General features: G+C 46.2%; 1 protein-coding gene across 1 annotated transcript in view; it reads right to left on the bottom strand.

The window, feature by feature from the left end:
* Positions 1-13,255, bottom strand: part of BAZ1A (bromodomain adjacent to zinc finger domain 1A) — a 45,430-nt gene extending 32,175 nt beyond the window's left edge. The window contains exons 1-6 of the mRNA XM_066614927.1: positions 13,171-13,255; positions 12,777-12,895; positions 4,888-5,166; positions 2,829-2,972; positions 2,128-2,229; positions 1,092-1,179 (exon numbers count right to left, since the gene is read on the bottom strand). Coding sequence (XP_066471024.1) covers positions 1,092-1,179; positions 2,128-2,229; positions 2,829-2,972; positions 4,888-5,166; positions 12,777-12,889 — 726 coding nt within the window. The 5' untranslated portion in view covers positions 12,890-12,895; positions 13,171-13,255. The remainder of the gene's footprint in view (positions 1-1,091; positions 1,180-2,127; positions 2,230-2,828; positions 2,973-4,887; positions 5,167-12,776; positions 12,896-13,170) is intronic.
* Positions 13,256-21,996: the final 8,741 nt, after the last annotated feature.

Genomic DNA, 21,996 nt, shown 5'->3' with positions numbered 1-21,996 from the left:
CTTATTAAATCCACGCAGGGATTTTTACAAATTGAAAGAAGGTTCTCTCTTTCAAGAACCACCACATTCAAGATGTTACGCTCCGATCTGGTTTAACATTCTGGCCTCCATCCTCCCACGCTCCGAGCAGATGGAACAGCTCAGCTGCAGCTTGCCAGCTGCTTCAAGGTCGCACGGTGCCGGTGGCCTCGAACTGCCGACCTTGTGGATGTTAATCTTCAGGCAAATGGAGGCTCTACCCTCTAGACCAGACCTCCTGCCCAAATATAATTTGTTGTGAAGGTTGTCAGATCTTCCATGTACAGAACTGCCTAACAAGTCACTGCTTTAGAAGGTCAACAAGTAGCTACTTCAGCTCCTATTACAGTGGGCCCCCAGTATCTGCGGGGGATTGGTTCCAAGACCCCACCATGGATACCAAAATACGTAAATACTGGAGTCCTGAGATGGGCACAGGGTCGCAGCACCACAATTACTTACTTGGAGGTTGCACAGGGCCCTCAGGACAGTGTGCCAGGCCCACAGGCCCCCCCACTGAATTCCCTACCTCCTCAGAAGGCCTCCAGGATGTGAATGGAAGCAACTTCTGGTTCATGTTCCCAACTTCTGGTCATGTCCTGGAGGCTTTCTGAGGTGCAGGAAGGCCAATGGAGTGGGCTGTGGGCCTTACTGCACCTCAGAACACAAGTCATGGGCGCAAACCAGAAATTCCTTCCATTTGCGTCCTGGAGGCCTTCTGAGATGCTGGAAAGCATCTGTGGTTGTTCAAAACTGCAGATGCCAAGTCTATGGATAAGAAGGACCCACTGTATCTGCTAGTCTACATGAGAGGAATCAGGTAACCATATAACCATTCCTGAGGAACCATTAAAATATGAACTCACTGCTGCCTGGCCCACAGGTGTACACATTTGGTCTCTGCTGCATATTTGAAACACTGGGTAGAAATGGCTTAACTAGCTCTAATAAGATAATTTAATCAATAGGCAAGTCAACACTAAAGTTTTTAAACCCATTTCAGAAAAATTCATTAAATCATATTGACCATATTTTTCATCATAAGATTCTGACCTTTCTAACCACTTTATTACCTTAATTCTAAGGCGGCCATCATGGGACTCACAGTGTTGCTTCAAAAAGAGCTTAAGTCTGTCACGAGAAAAAAGATGTTTCCTCCGGCTAAGGTACAGACCAAAAAGAAAAGGGAATACATCATTATCAAAGATTTCATGGTTACAAAATTGGTAAAATGAATTTTTTTTCTTTACAAACAAAATGTTTAAGCATTATCAAGACATATTTCAATCCCAATTCTAAGATTTGTCTTGTGTTTTTATGATAGAAGAGAACTTGTTCAAATAGTTGAATTTTAAAGTAACTTAATGCCATTCTTGACTCTTTAGACTCTCATATAACACCAGAACCAGGGGACATCTCTTAAAATTGAGTGTTGGGAGAGTTAGGACAGACAAAAGATCTCTTTACTCAGCATGTGGCTGGTCTGTGGAACTCCTTGCCACAGGATGTGGTGATGGCATCTGGCCTAGATGCTTTTAAAAGGGGATTGGACCAATTTCTGGAGGAAAAATCCATTACGGGTTAAAAGCCATGATGTGTATGTGCAACCTCCTGATTTTAGAAATGGGCTCTGTCAGATGCAAGAGAGGGTACCAGGATGCAGGTCTCTTGTTATCTGGTGTGCTCCCTGGGGCATTTGGTGGGCCGCTGTGAGATATAGGAAGCTGGACTAGATGGGCCTGTGGCCTGATCCAGCAGGGCTGTTCTTCTTATGTTCTTATGACTGAACTCATTCTGAGCACTCAGAATCAAGAGGAAACTTATGTCAATTAATTGGCTTTTTAAAAGTCACGACTATAGAGAATTTCTGAAGTATAGTATTTAAAGATTCCTGTTACCACCAGAGGATAAATGAATACATTTATTTTTGAACTGCTATGCTATACAATTTTTTTTAAAGGTCTATATTTTAAATGTTTAACAATACAAAATCCTAGCCATCAAGCTCAATACTGACACTTTTAGGAAAGCAGGTAGTCCAACTCCCTTTTGTATCGCTAATACTTGGGTAAATACAAAAAAAGCACAACAATGGCCAATTCTGCTTACCATATCTGAGGTGCTTTCACTGTAACGGACTCATACAATTGTTTCTTTACTGGCTTCACTTTGTATTTAAACAAAGAGGGATCAATTATGACTTTTTCCTTCCTAAAAATAAGAGACAATTATTTTCTCCCATTTACACACACGCACATGCACCCCTGTGGACATCATTTGGTACATTTTTAATTCTCAAAACAATAGAAAGGTCAATTGAACTCACATAAAATGGATATTTAAGAATTTTAATTTTAAATCCTAGGGTAAGAGTGTCTCTCTTGACAAGAAAAAAAAAACACATACTGACATGCTCCAACATATATCAACAAAAGCACATGATGCTGGTTACCTATCATATTTTGAAATGCTTCAGTTCTCTTGTCATCAAGGCAAAATGGCCGTACAGATTTATATACAAAGATATTTTTGCAACTATCAAGGGCCAGATACTATCCTACCTTTTAGCGCAGTTGCAGCTGCATTGCAGCTCCAAGGTAAGGGAACAAATGTTCCCTTATCTTGAGGAGGCCTCTGTGAATGCCATCCATCCAAGGATGCAGCACACGCCCCATTGATAAAGCTGCATTTGCATGCATCCGCCCTGGAAGTTTGGATAGCATCAGGCCCCAAGGTAGTCATGCTAGCCTTACTACTAAAACTGGTTAAATATATATCCTTATTTCCCAAAGTAAATTACTACACCTTACCCATTTTGTGCAGGGCTTGTATCCATGTCTGAGTCATCACTATCACTAATGACAATGGTGTCTCCATCTCTATTGCTGGCATGGCCATTGGCCACTCCATTATGATACAATGGGGATTTGACTTCCAAGATTTTACAGTGCAATCTGAAATAAAGCAAACATAAGAGCATTACTGGAAGAGTTCATGAAATACTATAATTGCTACAGTAATGCTACCATACTTTCCATGCTACTGCAAGTTAAATTTAACTTTCATACAATCCTTCTACAAGTGGGACACACCTTCCACACGCAGGACAGCTTTGGGGTCAGTCCCATAAATGTTGCAAGGGCAGTGGGATTTTTACACACAGAAGCTTTCAGCACACTGCCTGTATGAGTGTACATACAGTAATAAAGATTACGTCATTAACAATGTCCTGTTGTAGTCGTTAGGCTTTGAAATGGTTTGTAAAAATAGCTCATTTTGGTCATTTTAAATTATTCATTTCAGTTATTGGTATTAAACCACAAAGCCTCTTGTTTTATGCAAATAGTAAGTAAATAGCTTCAAACTGAAAGTCTTTTTTTTTACTTAGAAACTAGGTATTAAAAATTTGCATCCATATTCAAAGGAATTAGAAAAATGCATAAAGGATTTTATGTAGCTAGTGGCTATGCTAGCAAAAGATCATCCTTTATTATATCCGATGACCCAAAAAAACAAGGATAACATGATGGTTGTGTATCTAATCTGGTCTTAATAATGGCCCATTTCTTTCCTGGCACATTTTAAGGCTCCATCTGGTACATGTGTGCTCACATACACAGACATCAGCCTTACATATGCATACCAGGGTGAGGAAACCCCCAAGATGAATCAGTTCAAAAGAAGTTATGCAGTAACTCCTTTTTATTTATAAATCTTTTAAAATAGATTTGCCCCAGTGGGTCTACTTGGACTTGCACCAACATTCTGGCACAAGTTCAGGTGAACCCAAATAGGTGGGCAGAACATCAGCAAAACTACTGCTACCAATAACAGCCCTCAACACACACCCATTCCCTCCCTCATTCCCTTCACCCATTTCTCCCCTCCCATTCAGTTCACTCCAACTCACCAGTGCTGGGGCAGTGCTATCACCCAGCCACTGCTGCTCACCCTTTGCTGTTCTTATGCTGCAGCGCCCAAGCTGCACTCTATGCCACATCACTTTCTGCTGCCAAATATGTGTTCCAGCAATGCAGCCGCTGGATAGGACTGGGCTGTGAATCTCTTAATCCATGGTTACTAAATTACTTCTGCACTGACGCAATTGTTTTTTAAACTGCTAGGAATTCAGGACATCTATGAAATTTTATGTCATGAAATATTCTCTTTATTTACATTATTTCTACATAAGCACAACAGTGTATGTGTCACTGAAATGGTGAAACCTGCCTGCCAGTGTAGCTAATACAATTAAAGAGTATACCATGCTACATCTAGAATAAGTTACCTATAAAACTCTAGATTTTAGGTCAGTGGTTCTCCCTTTTAGCACCAGCATCCACTTTTCAAAATGACACTTTTTCAGGACCCACCAAGCTTTACAATACTTTAAAAGAGGTAATCTAGAAAGCAATGTTTTCATTTACAAGCAATATTTATTGGCAAAAAACAAGATCCATTTCTTGTAATGAGGCAGTCCTAATGAATAGCTTCAAGGCTCAAGGGGCTTAGTTATGTATCCAGCCTTCACCTACCCCCACTACCTGTCACTGACTTTGGCGGGGGGGGGGGGGGAAGACACTCAACGTTTGTCTCCCTCTATTTACACAAGCTTACAAACTGCAGGAGCTCAGCTCTTTGCAGGCCAGTTAGCACTATCTAACTTTTTGAACAGCTTCAGGTCCTGAGGAAATGAGTAATCTGATCTTTCCATCATCAGTGTTTTCATTGGAGGCTCTGCACAACCCACCAGAAATCAGGTCACAACCTACCACGTAGGTCCCAACCCACAGTTTGAGAGAAAGTTTTTTGTTGGTTTGTGTGTGTTTTTTATTTCGATCAAGAATAGCACATATTTAGGATGCATACCTTTCACCATTATTCCGAAGCACTTCCACAATTTCTCCAACAAAATAACGGTCCTTGACATAAGTAAAGATGTCATCACAAACTTCATGAAGTCTTGAGCGCTGAGTGAGGGTAACCAAGTACAGAACTGGAACAATAAGTGGCTCTGGAAAGTTTTGGAGATTTTGTCTGGCTTTCTTCTCTGACTCTAGTGCTTCCTGGTATGTGAGTCCAGCTTTACCTGTGACAGCACAACTCCACACAAGGCTATTACACAGAATGGTTCGTTCAAAAAAGTCACTGTAACAAAAAAGTTAAAAGTAACTAAACTAAACTGTATGTGTTAGTTGCAGTTCACAAAGTGCAATTCAGCCAAAGCTAAAACATTGTACTGTACTTGTGGAATGCTTCCTTATAAGGTGTTCTTTTTTAACAGAATAAGGAAGCATTCCACAAGTACAGTTAGGTTACCTAAACACACTTACCCAGGAGTAAGTTCCACTGAACTCAATGGGACTGAATTCTGAGTAGACATGCACAGACATGGGCTATCAGATACTGTTTACACATTGCATTAACCACTGGTTAGTTATTGCAACATACCACTAACTATGTATCATCCCTAAAAAGAAAGGCAGGAGAGTTTGCAAGCGAGTCAGTCACTGCCTATTTTTTTTTCCAATAATTGGTTGTGTGAGCCATTTAAGAAACAAGCTCTGGTGACAAAAGGAGTTGCATCCTAAGGAGAGCACATGGAAGAAAGCAGAAGCCAAATTCTCCATCCCCTACTCAGCCCCTGGCATTCCCTGAAAATCTATTATATGTCCGTCCCCAGCCTCTGCCAAGTTCAGAGCCTAAAAAACACAACTTCCGGTTTCATGGAGAAACCAGAAGTGACATTTTTAATGCCTTATAAGGCATTGGGAGGCCCAGGAAAGGGTTTCTAATGCCCTCCTAATGCCTTATAAGGTATTAAAAGCATCACTTCTGGTTTCTTTGTGAAACCGGAAGTGACATTTTTTCTATTGCAGAGCTCAGTCTGAACCTGGCAGAGACCAGGGATGGACATCCCCAGCCTCTGCTGAGTTCAGACTCCCCTCTGGACTGCAGGGATGGACCTTCACCTTTATCCACAGTTTCAGCATCCACGAGGGTTCTGGAACGGAACCTCCACAGATGGGGGCACACCTGTATTTAAGCGAGGTGTATCCTGACTTTCCTCTGAATAACTATGCTCAAAGCAGGATATAATATAGTTTGAAGAACAGCAGATTGAGAGATTAAAATGAAATATAAAGTCCAATCTTAGTAAAATACTGTAATCACATAGAACAGTGCAACAAAAAAAGTTGAAGCAGAAACAGAATGCAGCCACCAAAGCTAGCTACTAACTAAAAAGGGGAGGCAAAGGGGAAAAGGAAAGTTTCATTCCCCACCAGAAGGCTAGCAGGAAGGGGGCAGTTCCACATTAATTACACTGCCACAGAGAAGGCCCTGCTCCAAACTGCCACTCATCTGGCCTCCCCAGAGGCAGCATGCATGACAGGGGCCCCCTTGCTGAAGCCAGGGGGTGGGTTGGTTCATACAAGAGTGGTAAAGGCTGTTAAAAAGGTCAAAACCAGCACCTCAAATTGGGTTATGAATATCTCAGTTGACAAGATAATTAATTTGCCTCAGCAATAGGAAAGTTTTCAAAGCTGCACTGCACTCTTTCCATTGCAACAGCAACAAGAACATGTTTCTTCCACACCCCACAGAGTTTTTAAGCCCATTTGAGGACAGCTTCTCAAAGAACAAAGAGAATCTTTTCCAGAGGAAACAAAAATCATCATTAATTGCCAAAGTTCAGCTCCATTACTCATGTCACAGCTGTGATACAGAAGTGCATGTACAGTACTATATCCATACCTGCAACAAGGCAGTTTAATTTTTCAGCATAACACCACTCTTATACCTCAGTTCAAGAAATACCCGAAATTCAGGAGCATTCTAGAAACAGCACTAGTGAAGTGCAGAATAGATACATGTAAAAAAAAAACCTCACTGCAAGTGAAAAATCAGGATCTAGGTCAAAATCTTACAAAAGAGATGAAGATAATCTATTTTTAGAGAGTTGGCTTCCACAAACACTTAGAAATCACTTCCCCATTTGCTTCATCCAATATGGCCAACGACCGCCCACAGGCAGCCTCTGTCCCGTGCATTGATCTTTCAGAGGTATGGAGGGTCTACATGCCGTGCAAGCTAAATGGTTATTACACTTTACAATCTGAGGTTTTTGTGGTCAGCATCGCTATTGTTACAATTAAAATTGTCTGGGAGGAAAGTCCGCAATCTACTAAAAACATGATGTTTTTACCAGACAGCAGCCTTTAATCCCAGACAATTTTAATTGCAACAATGATCATTATACTTCCTGGGCAGAGAGGACTCAAGAATGGAAAATCCTGTATTCTATAAGTCCCCTTCTATATAAACACATGGGCAAAGGAATGTAGAGGTGCTGCATTTTTACCAAAAAGCAGGCTGTTGATACAGCTGACTGAGAAGCTCCTAAGAGAGTCTTCTCCCATTCAGATAATGCAGCAGAATTACAATAGCAACACTATCATTTTTTAATTTTCCTTCCTTCCCCACCTCCGCAGAGGTTTTACTCTTGTTGCTGAAAACACAACAAAGTGTCTTATAGAACTTTAAAGACTAGCAAATATATTGTAGCATTGAGCTTTTGGATGCATGAAGTCCTGCCCCCAACTTGTTCCCCTGGTCACACCTGCATTGGTAACTGACTTCCCCCTGCAACAACTACCCACACAACTAGTCTCCACACCCTCACCACCTTTGTTTCCATTATTCCATGTTATACTTGCGGAATAATGCTGCCCTGAATTACTTGGAAACATGGAATCCAAGTGTAATATATATATAGGTGGAGAGCTTAACTCATGTCTTCCAAAAAGCAATAGACATGGATTGAAATTGCCAGACTGCTAGAAGAGTCCATGTTCCAGTGGTTTAAAAGAATGATATCACTGGCAGCTATGTTGATCTTTGTGGACGTCGGAGTGATACCTGAGAAACAGACCACAATTCTAATTCTGTTTTATCAAAAACAATTAAATGCATTTCGCCACTCATCTATACTTGTAAGTGAGAAAAGTTATTTAAAGCCACTGACAAGTACAAGAAAACAAGTGTTATGTGAGGATACTTAAAGGCTGTGAAGTACAGGAAGCTTTTATATCCTCACTCTTCATATTTCTGAATTCAACTTAATCCTGAAATTTGGAAGATTTACAGCCCAATCCTTCCAGCACCAATACAGCTATGCCAATGGGGCAAGTACTGCATCCTGAGGTGGCAGGGCAATCACAAAGGCCTCCTCAACATTGAGGAAAATTGGTTTCTTTGCAGTTGGAAAGTGCTGGAAAATTTATTAGGATTGAGCTGTTTGTTTCTTGTTGCTTCATATCACAAGATAAGTCAATATTCCCGTCTTCAAGACCACGCTGTGCCCTGAAAGCCCCTCACCCTAAACACCTGTTCAGAGAAGTTTTTTCAATGAACTGGAAATGAACCTGAACCTAAAATCTGCTGTTTGCCTTGAATTTAAACCAGTAAAGAAATAAAAATAGTTGGGTCACTGAGGAGATACAAGTCATCTGAAAAAAGAGGAAAGGAGGAGCAGGAGAGACTGGTGGGCAGGGCCTCCTACAGGTCGTCCTCCTGGCACTCAAACAGAGGCTTGCCGTCCATCCTTATTGGCAATGGTCTAGCAAGGTCTCAATGCAAAGGATTCTTGAAACAAAGCAAAAAGTTTATCAGTTTTTCCTTGTCAGTGCAGCTCTGCATTGCTGCCATTCTACCTTTCATCCTAAACAAGGACAGATTCAAAGAGGCAGGCAGGCTGATTAAGACAGGAAAAGAAGCCAAATTTGAACTGTTCGCACTGTGTGTGTGTGTGTGTGTGTGTGTGTGTGTGTGTGTGTGTGTGTGTGTGTGTGTGTGTGTGTGTGTGTGTGTGTGTGTTTTAACCTCATCAGCAAAATAAGTACTTCCTTATTTTGCTCAAGTACTCCCTACAAGGTTGGGTTTACAGTTTATCCTCTGCAAACACAAGTTGAAAAGACTTTTCTCCTGGAACTCCATATTATTAACATTTATATACAACTTTTCAACAAGGCAGTTTACAAAAAGAATAAGAACATGGGTTGTTGTTGGAACTCTCTGCAGGTGCCATGTGCCAACATTGATCCTGAGTGTTGGCACTCAGGGAGGGAACATAAAAACAGCACTGTTATATTTCAGTTATTTCCTTACAAATTTAAGTTAGTTCTATGTTCGCTGTTATTCTGCTCAATATGTATCTGAACTGGTTATTTTTACTGAAGAACCTGAATAGGAACAGAACCCAAATTTTTCCTAAAGACAAGCCCCAACACTGAACATGTTCTGGGACCTCATTCACCTTAACAGTGATTACAGACAGCTAATAAAAGATATTTTTTTCTTTTTACTACTTCAGTAATTTGTATGAAAAGCAAATAAATTTTATCCAGCTATTAAGGTTTTACTAAGTCTATTTGAGCATCAAAAACAAGCCTAAACATGAGAAGAACAAGGTGTGCTCAAATTTCAAACATTGCATACAAAAAGTTCAGATTAAATCTCAGAAGGCATATATATTAAGAATAAGAGCATAATTCAGCTCATGTTAAGCATTTTTAAGCCCTGCTGATGTTAATGTGCCTAATTCCTTCCATTAATTGTTTGGGCACCCTCTGCTCAAATGTGTTTGGAGGTTCCCCAAGTATTTTGGTGGGTAAAGGTTAGGGACTATTCACATTTCTCAGCCATTATAAAGCTTTGTCCTGAAGACCAGTATATTCTCCCCCCCCCCCAGTTATTTGTTAGTGTATACTGCTAGCATGTCTTCTGCTTACTTCATATCTATGCACTTCAGTACTTCATACACTTAACAAGTCTGAAGCTATCTTCCCTTTAAGGCAGGGGTTGGCAACCTTCTTCTGTATAGTAAGAACACATAATGTTTGATATGCATGTGCAAACCTCTCCATTAAGCCATAGAGTTAAGAAAAAATAGACATGGAGAGGAGAGACACACGGCCAGCCAGAGAAGGATGCTCAAAGAAAGTTTTTGCCCTTGATCTGCTTACATTCAGAGCCTGCCTTAGGAGCTATGGGGCCCAATTGGAAACATTTTTGTGGGTCCCCAGGTTCACAGCCAAAGTCTGTAGAATCTTAGAGATATAAATAAAATAAAAACTTTATAGTTCTATGGTAAAATGGAAAGCAATCAAAATATGGGCTTTAAAAGCACATGTGAGTTAATGGACCAAATGGATCCAAGCACATTTTAATATAAAAATTACATACAAGACTACAGTGCATTACCATAATGCGGACACCCCTTAGGCACATGGTCCAATTGGTCCAACTGGCTTAATGCCGGCCCTGGATACACTGTAAGCCTTACAGAGATGTATACTTCTTTAAAGAGCAACATGGACCAAGTGGATATATCTTTTTGGGGCTATGGGTCGGATGATTTCATGTGGTAGGCCACATCTGGCCCATAGGCAGTAGGCTACCTACCCCTATTCATGACCTCCATGAGGTGATGACCTCTATGGGGTCATGACAGTGCACAGATTTCTTCTGATAAGCAGTGTCGCAACTGTGACATGATGCCATCCCTGGACACTTGGTGATGACATCACGCGTCACTGCTGAACTTCCAGGTCACCAGTTCTGATGCTGCGTAGCTTACAAGGACTTCTGGTCTGAAGTGGTGCTGTTTATCAGTTTACTATAGCTTAATTAAGACTCACTATCAGCTAGTTTGGACAATACCTTCAAGTCCAAATCAGCATCACATGAGTTAAAATGACATGTGTACTCCTCATATCCTGATCCTGCTGCTTACTTATTCCACTATTCTTCTTAAGGGAATACAAGTTTGTTTGAGCCACCCCTCCCCCCCTTAGGGAGACTAGAGGGGAAAACCAAAGGATGAACAAGGACATCATTTAATACACAGGGCTGTTTTGGGCTTTTAAATATCATCCAAACCTATTCTTATGTTAATCCATTCTCTATTAACATAAGAGCCCTGTTGGATCAGGTCAAAGGTCCATATAGTCCAGTTTTGTATATCTCACAGTGGCCCACCAGACACCTCAGGGAGCACACAAGACATCAAGAGACCTGCATCTGGGTGCCTTCCTTTACATCTGGTATTCTGAGGTAGCCTACTTCTAAAACCAGGAAGCTGCAAATACCCATCACAGTGTTGGTGATGGACTTTTCCTCCCGAAATCTGTCCAATTCCCTTTTGGGCATCCAGGCCATATGCCAAGACCACATCCTGTGGCAAGGAGCTCCACAGACTACACACTGAGTAAAGAAATATTTTCTTTGGTCTGTCCCAATGCTCCCAACACTCAATTTTAGTGGATGTCCCCTGGTTCTGGTGTCATCTGGAGAAAGAGTCCTGTGAAAGCTGTACTGTAAACTGAAGGCATCTCCAGTGTCAGGGCAAATATGCTTTTCAAAATGTCCTATACTACCTGTACGGTTTGACTGAAATAACTTTACATCCTAATCCAATTATTTCCTGTACAGAAAGCTTTGCTATTAGTGAGTTGATAGCCCTGCTTAAGAACTTGGTCAACTAGCTGTTACAGTGGAACAGCCGGATTCAGTATGCATGGCTACGCGGAAGTCAATCTCATTCAGTTTAGTGGGACTTACTTCAAGGTCAGTGAGCAGCCTAAAGGCCCAATCCTATACAACTTTTCAGCTCTGCTGCTGCCACAATGCAGCCCCTAGTAGAGGGAACAAGTGTTCTCCTACCTCCTGGAGGCCTACATAACTACCCTCCTGCCATAGGATGCAGTGCACACCCCACTGTTATGGCTACGCCAGGGCTGGGAAATTGGATGGGATTTGCCCCTAAGTCAGGGATGGCAAAACCCAGGTTTTTAAAAAGGGGGGGAGGCCTGAAAAATACACAACACAATGCTGGCTCACAACTGAAGCACAATATGGAAGTCTAGCTGCTTCCAAGCCAGCAACATTCAGCCAACTGAACAACAGGCAGGTGAGGCAGAGCCTCCACATCGGAGTTTTTCGAAAAGCACTGCTGCTGTGTGAGATGCGCAAGTACTCACAAGCCGCATGCTCTGGGCTCTGCCAGAGGGTTGTGTACACTGGCCACTTTTTGGAGAACTCTCATGGGGAAACAGGTGCAGAGGCAGGTGAGGCAGAGCCTCCCCACCTTGGGAGCTGTGCAGGCACTCCCAGGCACACACTCTGCACTCTCCACGCAGGGAGTGGGTTGTGCGATCACACGTACCACACGCGGCAGCGCTTTCTGAAGGACTGAGAAGCGGGGCAGAAACAGGTGGGGAGGCAGCCTCCCGGGGTGGCAGCGCTTTTCGGAGGACTCCTGGGGAGGCTCTGCCTCACCTGCCCCCACCCGCTTTGCGCCTCCACTCGAGGAGCCCCGAAGCCCGAGGCGGGAGCTCCCCGGACCCCGCGGCCGCCCTGCGAGCAGGCGCTGCGCCCGAGGCGGAGCGGGGCCGCCTGGCTGGGCGGGCAGAGCCGAGCGCCGCCGCCGCCTGCCGGCCGGCCCGGAGCGGCCCCGCTGACTTCCGAGGAGACCCGCGGGGCTCGGCGCCGAGGCGGCTTCCGCTGCCGGGCAGACAATAGCGGCGAGGGGGCGCCGGGGGAAGCAGCGCCCTCGCCTGGCCTCGCCTCGCCTCAGCGCCGCAGGCCCCTCGCGGCGGCCGTTGGTCCTCGGCGGGCTCCGGCGCCCCAGCCAGCCTGCCTGCCAGCCAGCCGCGCAGCGCGGCCCTTCCCGCCCGCCTGGCCCTTCCCCTACTCACTCGTAGTCCCGGAAGGCCTCGTTGGTGACCCTGCAGAGGAAGACGCGCTCGTCGGGCCGCAGGTCGGCGGGCGGCCGCTCCCTGCGGAAGGGCTGGCGGTGCAGCAGCGGCATCGGGCCCTGCGAGCGGAGGGAGGGAGGCAGCAGGCAGGCAGGCAGGCTTCGGCCCGGCTCTTTGTGCCCGCGCGGCCGGCCGGCCGGCGCCTCACAATGGGCCGTGACGCCGGGCCGCCCCCGCCCCCGCACAGCGTGCTCGGCCGCCGGCCGGGTCGACCCCGCTCGCCGCCCCGGGGCGCCCGCGGGAGGGAGGGAGGGAGGGAGGAGGCGGGCGGGCGGGCGCGGGACCCTCCAGCCGGCGCGCCCGAGGGCAGGATCCCCTCCCGGCGGCGCCCTACCTGCGCGGCTGCCGCTCCGAGTCCGCTCCGGGCGCCGCCTGCGCCGTCCCTCCGCGGAACTTTCTTGCGCTGCGCCCGCCCGGCTGGCTGGCCGGCCGCGAGGAGCAGCAGGAGGAAGAAGCGCGCTGCGGGCGGGCGGGCGGGGAGGAGCTTTCGCTTTCTCTCCCCTCCGCTTTATGGGCCGCCTCCCGCCGCTGACACGCAGGAAGGCGCGGGCAGGCTCCGGCTCAGGCTGCGGCGCCGCCTCTGCCCCTGCGGAACTCCCCGCCACTGGATGCGGGCTGCGCCTGGGCGCCCCGCGGGGGGCCGGGCGGGTGGACGGGGGAGCGCTCCGGCGCGAGCGGCGAGGCCAGCCTGGGGGTGTATGCGTGGAACGGTCTGCGGAACTCCCCGCCACGGGATGGGCTGCTGGCCTTGCGCAGGGGCCTGGGCAAGTGGAGAGGCCGTGAGGCAGAGCCTCCCCTCTGGAGCCCTTCCAGCAGTTCCACAGCCTGTGAAGTGAGGCAGAGCCTCCCCGCTGGAGCCCTTTGAAAGCACTGCCGCTCAGCCAATGCACTTTGCCTGCCCTGCTTCCCCACCCTCTGCACATCCCTGCCATGATGGGTATGCGCAACCTCCCGGTTCTAGAAGGCCACGTGCAAGGGAGGGCACCAGGATGCAGGTCTCCTCTTGTCTTGTGTGCTCCCTGGGGCATCTGGTGGGCCACTGAGATGCAGGAAGATGGACTAGGTGAGCCTGTGGACCCATCCGGCAGGGCTTTCCTTACGTTCTTAGGGTTGCAATCCTATGGCAGTGCAGCTCCGAGGTAAGGGAACAAACATTCCCTTACTTTGAGGAGGCCTCCCTGAGTGACACCCAATTGTAGGATGCAGCACACGTCCCATTGGCACAGCTGTGCCAGTGCTGGAAACCACTGACATAAGGGGTTAGGATTGCACCCTATGTGAAACATTCTTTACTGGATCTGCCGCTTTTATTGGGGACTAATATGGTGGGCCACTGAGATACAGAAAGTAGACTAGAGGGGAAGCTGCTGTTCCTTCCAACCCCAGCCTGGGCAGGACCCTGATGCAGCACCCAGCCCAGAACCCATAGGCGGCAGCAGATGGGCACTTTATGGGCTCCTCCTCCTTCAAGGTCATGTGCGGCTCATACAGGCCCAGAAGGAAAAACCAAAGGTCTGCTGCGGGCTGGATATTTGCTACTCTCTTGACACATCATGGAGACATCCTTGCGATAAAATAGCAAACCACAGAAGGGCCACTGGAAGTGGCTCACCACACCATGGATCAAGCTCATTTGGGACAGTGTGCAGAGGTGTAATTAGAGGCCCTGGCCCCTGGGGCATGACATCACAATGTCACATGACATCATGATGTCACTTCTGGATTCTCCCTGGAGGAGGAGGTGCTGGCAGCTGCACATCTCCCAGTGCCGCCTCCTCCTGGGGAGAACCAGGAATTGACTGCCTTACACATTGCATCCCCTTCCCTAGCATACAGCACCTGGGGCAGGTGCCTCTCAGGCTAAACCCTAGTTACACCTCTAATTGTGTGGCATGTCTCTTAAGCGGGTGGGGAAACACCTCACTTTCTTCTTCAGCAGAAGGTCTTCCATTTCCTAGTTACTTCAGTTTTCTAGAGACACGCCAACTAGCTACTACATGTACAGAGATTATTCCAGACAATGTCATCTCAGTTCATATGGAACACTGTCAGAATTATTTTTGTTTTCCGCCCCATAATGGACATCCCCCAACCCACACTTCCAGAAACCTCTCAGCTTGACAAACCCCTGATATGTTTGTTTTTATTTTTTTAAATTTTCACTATGAAAAGAGTTGAGTTGAGGAAGCAATACCTTCTAGGCCATCGTAAAAAGAGGTGTGCGGACCCAGAGTCTTGAATGGTTGTTCAGACAAATCCAAAATATGGCCTCCTTCCTCATGAGGTTCCTGTAAATACCATAGAAAGGGCTACTTCTAAAATAAACACATCTTCACAGATTATGAGATACTGTGTGGGCAATGTGTGTAAAGTGTATGAAAAGCTGAGAAATCACATCCTCCATAATAACACCAACAGAGTCTCTGTGTTTGTGTGTGTGTGTGTGAGAGAGAGAGAGAGAGAGAGAGAACAGTTGGGAGGCCAAACCCTCTGAAATAATATGTTTTAAATCCTGTGTTTTAAAACAAATTCCATCTGCAATCCTAAACATATTCACTAGGAAGTAATTGTTTCCAGATATTCACTGTCCAAAATGGTAGAAACTTCCAGATAACTTGTGGTGTTTTTGTACTAGAAACTGTTTATATGTAAACGTAGGCACACAGGCAGAAGCTCCCAGTCCCAAAGTAGCAATTCAATGCATGTCTACTCAGTAAGTATATACTCATAGTCAATGGGGTTTACTATATCCCCAGGTAAGTGGGGATAGGATTGCAGCCTCAGGCACAATCCACTGTTTCACCAATTCCACTTTTTGTGTGTGAGCACCTCAACATCCAAAAGTGCAGGTCAGTGTCTTTTGCAATGAATTTAAGATAAAAGATTGGCTTGATGAGGCCTTAGTGGCAGCTAGAGAAATACCTATTGTTCCTAAGAAGAGGGTGTTCCCTTGACACCATAGAAGAATCCATTACCATATGTTATCTTTAAGTTGTCTAAATCCAAGTATTTACATTCAAATGATGCTGCCTATGCTTCCCCTGGGGGCTGGGGATAAGAATAGGCCCTCAGTTTGGCTGTACTTGTCTTAAGAGGCAACTAAACAGCCACCGGGTAGATGGGGCTCCTCAGCCTGGGAAGGCAGCTCATCTGAGAGAAGGAAAACTCTGATCCCAAACCTCCACTGCCCTGTGGCTACATCCAGTTATGGAAAAGGCTTCAGGAGTCCCTGAGACAGTTCGTGTCTGAACACTGTCATGTTCTGGCAACTCCTGCGACGCCGTTGGAACCAACCGTATTGGCCTCTGCCTTTCCATTGGACCATTTCAGCGACGTGGAGAGGGGGGATTTGCTGCATGGGTAACAGCCTATCCTCCATACCTACTTTACCCAGGCTTCGCGCACTGGAGAGGACACTCTGTTCCAGAACCACCATTCAGAGCGCAATAACATAGTCTTCCAAGACTGAAGGATGCCAACACATGCTTAGAAAAACACCCAAAGTCCTTCTTCCCCATTTGCCCAGATGAAACAATGGGATTCAGAGTCATAGGGCTCCCAGTCAGGGGACCATCCCAGTCCTTTATTTAGGTTTATCAGTGCTTTTCATCTTGCCCTGTATGTTTGTTATGGGTGAGTTACATCCACAGGCATTTGACCTACTGTTGAATTGATTGGCCATTTGACCTCACTTAGGGCAAAATCCTAACCCGCTTTCCAGCACTGACATCAGGGCAGTGCAGCTCTGAGGTAAGGAAACAAACATTTCCTTACTTTGGCTCTGTGAGTGCCACTCAACTGCAGGATGAATTTTCACAATGGGGAGAGGTGAAAAGCAGAATGCCCCGAGGATCTGTCCTGGGACCCCTGCTTTTCAACCTGTTCATAAATGACCTGGAGACAGTTGAGCATTGGGAGAGTTAAGACAGACAAGAAAATATTTCTTTACCCAGCCTGTAATTAGTCTGTTTCCTGTTCCTATCCAATGCCTTTTCAGCAGAAGGAGGCCAGTAGCTGGAGGGAGCTTCAGCTGCCTGGCAGTGGCAGCTTGCCTTAACCCCTAGGTAAGTGTGGGGTAGCTGCCACCTCCTCCAGTCAAATGTCAGACTTGAAAAAAATCAGATCTCCACTTTTATCCACCAATTGCCTCTGGCAACACCACGGACAGGAAAGGCCTCTGTCAGTGTTCTGTTATAAGACACTTTCAGCAAAATGGGTTTCCTATTTTCATGGTGCAGAATTTGCCTGGTGCCTGAAGGCACATGAAAGAGCCTCCTTGGCTCCTCCTAACATCACTGTCAACTTCTTTTGGTCTATTGTTCCCCAGGAATGGAGCCTGGCATCCCAGAAAGGCTGTTACTTTGTTTACTAGAAGAGAGTTGGAAGCCTCTCTGGAGCTGTGTGTTTGGGCACTCACCTGCATTGGCTCGGTCATGTCGTGAGAATGGTTGATGGCCGGATCCCAAAGGATCTCCTCTATGGAGAACTCGTGCAGGGAAAGTGCCCTACAGGTAGACCACAGCTGCGATACAAGGACATCTGCAAGAGGGATCTGAAGGCCTTAGGAGTGGACCTCAACAGGTGGGAAACCCTGGCCTCTGAGCGGCCCGCTTGGAGGCAGGCTGTGCAGCATGGCCTTTCCCAGTTTGAAGAGACACTTGGCCAACAGTCTGAGGCAAAGAGGCAAAGAAGGAAGGCCCATAGCCAGGGAGACAGACCAGGGACAGACTGCACTTGCTCCCGGTGTGGAAGGGATTGTCACTCCTGAATCGGCCTTTTCAGCCACACTAGACACTGTGCCAGAACCACCATTCAGAGTGCGATACCAGAGTCTTTCGAGACTGAAGGTTGCCAACAAGATTTTTCAATTAGAAAACTTTCCTGCTGTTACCAAACTTGCCCTATAATGTGCATACACAGGGAATTGCTGGGTGTGTTAGAGGTCACACCTGGCTCATGCAGGGTGCTGAAGAGGCCAAGCAGGCCTGACTCAGTGAACTGAGTATGCACCCTAGAACTTGGCCCAAAATGTCTTGTAATGAGCAAGGATCCAATGGCAGAGGAGTCTATATAAAGTGTTCCCTGAAAGCAGGAAGCCTGAAAACCACTGGCCCAGGCCTTTCTATTGCCCTGGTCCATGGCAAGAGAGATCAGGCTTGTTACTTCCTTTCTTCTTTGTGCTTTGAATAATAGAGCCTGCTAATTTCAAATGGATTTTCTAAAACATTTGGACTACTACAGCAAAAGTCTGGAATTCACATGTGATCTGGTGTGGAAGACCAGTGAGGCCAGGTCCACCTTTGTTGTCCCAGGTTACATGTGTGTAGTGCAGCCATGTGGGATTTCATCATGGGGAAGCTGCTCTCATGCCTGCAAGGTGATGTGACAAGGGGGCTTGTGGGATTCCAGCTCCAGTCTGCTTCTGTAGTTTCCATTCATCTTTGGCACAGTGGAGTGAAAATGTCTGGAGATCTTTCTGTCCATTGTATTTCTTCTATAGCACACATTTCCAACAGCAGTCACCTGTACCCTGCACAGTTTTTCTGGGAATCCTAAAGTGGACAGACATCACTGAGTAATCATTAGTGATTCACTGAAATGGAAGAGAAACAACTACTATGTGCAGGGACCCAGCATAATGGCCAATGGTGTGACAGTATAAATCAGAGGTAGAAGGAGAATGGAAATGAGGATGAAGGGACAATCAAGTTACTAAGAAGTGTGCAAAAAAGGTTTGATTGAGTTAAGGTGTGTCTTTGGAGGAAGTCACAAAGGCTTGAGTGCACCCCAATCAAAGGGACAAAAGGCAGAGCAGGGTGCGGGCAGCACACAGGCTTGGAGCAGTGGTAGGAGAGACATTTTGGAGAAGGTTGAAAAGATTGTCCAGGTGCTCTGGCCACTGGGCAGTCAAGCTTAACTTTTTATTCAGGAAGATGTGCTAGCAAAGATTATGCCCAGGTGGGGAGCCCAAGTTTACATGATCTGAGAGAAGGGTCACACCCAGGTGCCCTGCTGCGCTTCAACCTGCCCTGCCCTGCCCATCACTGGCCCTTCATTAGCATGATCTTGATTAGAAGGAGCTGTTCCTCACCCCTTCTGGGGAGAAGACTTGCAGTCCTTCTGGAACGTCTGCTAAGGAGCCAAGCTGGAAGAGAATGTGTGTGTTTGAGGGCACTGGCAACACCACAGACCAAAACTGTTCTTTTTGCAAGGCTTGAGAGCATTGTGTGGCAGAGGTCAATGGGGCATACACTGCATCCTGCATTCAGGGGACAGTCATGGAGGCCTCATCAAAGTAAGGGACCATTTGTTCTCTTGCCTTGGTGCAGCATTTTAGTGGCAAGTTGGATAGGATTGGGCCCTTAGTTTTCCTGGGCAAAAGGGGACCTCAGAGACAGAAAGCTTGTCTAAAAAGAAGGAAGACTATACAAGGAAGTACTAAGCATGCAATGAAGCCATAGCTTTGAAGGGAGCAGGACAAAAGAGTCAAGCTGCCTTTCTTCCTAGAAAGAGGTTGAGTGCTTGGGGAGAGAGAAGTGGCCCATGAAGTTTGGCCGACTGGCCTGTGCTGGCGTTGGCAATGTCCACAACTGGGAAGAGAGAGAGAGAAGCCTGGAAAGGAAAGGGGGATGATGTTTCCTGCTCTGGGTATATTCAAGGAGTAAGCAAGGGCACCCTTTTTCATCTTTTGCCATTCTCTCCTTTTCTCCTTCCTTTGAGTTACAGAAGGACTGAGGAGGGTGATGAGGTGGGGAAGGACTGATTTAGGTAACAGTTGAGTTAAATGGAAATCACAGCTTATCAGGGATGTGCTGTGGATGGGGAGGCAAGTGAGGTAGAGCCAGCCCACTGGAGTCTTTGCAAACTGTGTGTGTGGGTTCAGGTTGTGAGTGCTTGCACACCTCACACCTGCTGCCATGTGAGCTGTGCAAGCTGTGCACATGGGTTATGAGTGCTTGCACACCTCACGGGGTAGTGGTGCTTCTCAAAGGACTGGGGTGGGGAGGCTCTGCCTCACCTGCCTCCCCACCCACTGCATGTTCCTGCTACTTATGAATGGGGCAAATCAGTGGGAGGGGTCTGAGGGAAGGGAAATCAAGAGAGCCCTTCCAACAGGTATGATTTGTTTCTATTATGAACAAGAAAATCAATAAAAACTTTTAATTTCAGCAGTCTCACATTTGAGCTCTTTTAAGGACTCTTGGGTGGAGACTGGCTCAGGTGATTTGTCCATTTTTAATTTGCCCTTAGTTGGGTCTAGAACCTCATCATCTGTCACTCCTATTTGACTCAGTTCTTCAGACTCTCTTCTTGAGAAGGCCAGTTCAGGCCTGCCCCACCCCTCCTATACTGAAGACAGATACAAAGAATTAATTTGTTTCTTCGCCTCTCCACATCTCTTTTAAGCTTCCCTTTTGTTCTTTCATTATGTAACAGTCCAATGGCCTCCCTGGCAGATTTTCTGCTTTTGATTATTTAAAGAAGTTTTTGTTTGAGTTGATGGTTTTAGCCTGGTTTTCCGCATAGTCTTTGTCTGCCTCCCTTATGGTCAGCTTAGATTTCCTTTGTCAGAGTTTGTGTTCCTTTTTGTTCCCCTCTGGTCAGTTCCAAAACCAGCTGTTCTAAGCTAGTATCTAGATCAAGGGTCTCCAAATTTTTTGGCCAGAGGGCCGCATCAAATATCTGGCGTGGTGTTGAGGGCCAAAAAAAAATTTCAATATGAAATTTAAATAATTAGATATGGCACTTAGATGAGTGAATAAATGAATGAATGGGCTCATTCATTCAACCTCTCTGGCCCTCAGAACACCCTCCAGACACAATCAGAGCAAAGCTCTGGTCGTGTTCAGTTGAGTGGGCCAGAGGCTTACAGGGGACAAGAGGTTGGCCGTGGGCCAGAAAGAGGCTGCAGGCTACATCTGGCTCCCGGGCCAGGGTTTGGAGACCCCTGATCTAGATATTTTCTTTGTCATGATCAAACATGAATCTATCTGTCTGTATGAGGATGGCCAAAGTCATCCATTATGACATTTTTCCCCCCTTTGGATGCCTCCCTGATATTTTTCTCCAAGTCAAGATCACTTTATTCATTCTGGTCAGGATGGCAACAGCGTGTTCCAGTATTAAATTATGAGAGCCTGCCATTTCCACCCACAATGAGTCTGTTGGGGAGAGTATGGGCCCCCTAAGTTATCATTTATTGGATTGATTCTATACCCTCTGACATACAGAGCACCCCCAATACACATCTCCTGGCCCTTTCTACAGAATTTGTATCCCAGATTAACAATACTTCACTGGTTCTCTGTGTTCTACCAGGTTTCCAGTGTGTTCACTATGTCGGCATTCTCCTTTGTAACCCAGCACGCAGCTCCCATATTTTGGTTGGGCGGCTTTTGGTATGACGACACCATCTTCTGGTGTGCTCCCTGGGGCATTTGGTGGGGCGCTGTGGGATACAGGAAGCTGGACTAGATGGGCCTATGGCCTGATCCAGTGGGGCTGTTCTTATGTTCTTATGACACCTCTTTGCTGGGCCCTTCTCCAAATGTGACATGTACCTTTTCCCTGGCAACCCTTGACTCTCTTTGACCCACTGTCCTGTTCTACTCTTTATTCTTTTTCAAATTTTATCCTTTCTCCTTCTGAATGGTCTGAAACATTTACACCCTCATCCCTTAGGGGTGCTTGCTTTGGTAGACAGATTGCTATCCAGCTCCTTTCAGGCTTGTCCTCAGGTCAGTTTCTTAAAAATTAGATCAGCACCAAAATGGCATTTTTATACCTACAATTCCCTACAAATCCTACAATATTTGCATGCCACACTTCCTTTGAGGACAGGTTGTCAGAAGGGTTATGATTTGGTGTTTTTTCACTTTTCTGTCTTACTGTTACAACAGCACTCTTCCTGTCATGTTTCACACTCTCCTCAGAGACTTGTCTGCAGCAACAAATGCTGTCCTGTGGAAAGGTCCTTCCCATGATTCAAAATTAAATTAGTCAAGGTGGAGGGTCTCCTAGTTGGGAGACCTGCTGATAGAGGAAGGGTGTGTTGCCCTGTTGCTCTTGATGGGGTTGCACTTTTTCAGTCACACCCTTGTTCAGCTTCACAAACTCCATGTGTCATCCACGGTTAACTGCTCTTTAGAAGGAAGTCTCT

The sequence above is a fragment of the Tiliqua scincoides genome, chromosome 1 (genome assembly GCF_035046505.1).
Source record: "Tiliqua scincoides isolate rTilSci1 chromosome 1, rTilSci1.hap2, whole genome shotgun sequence".
In the NCBI taxonomy this organism is placed as follows: Eukaryota; Metazoa; Chordata; class Lepidosauria; order Squamata; family Scincidae; genus Tiliqua; species Tiliqua scincoides.
Note: the sequence above shows the minus strand (reverse complement) of the source record. Positions and strands in the feature narration are given on the sequence as shown.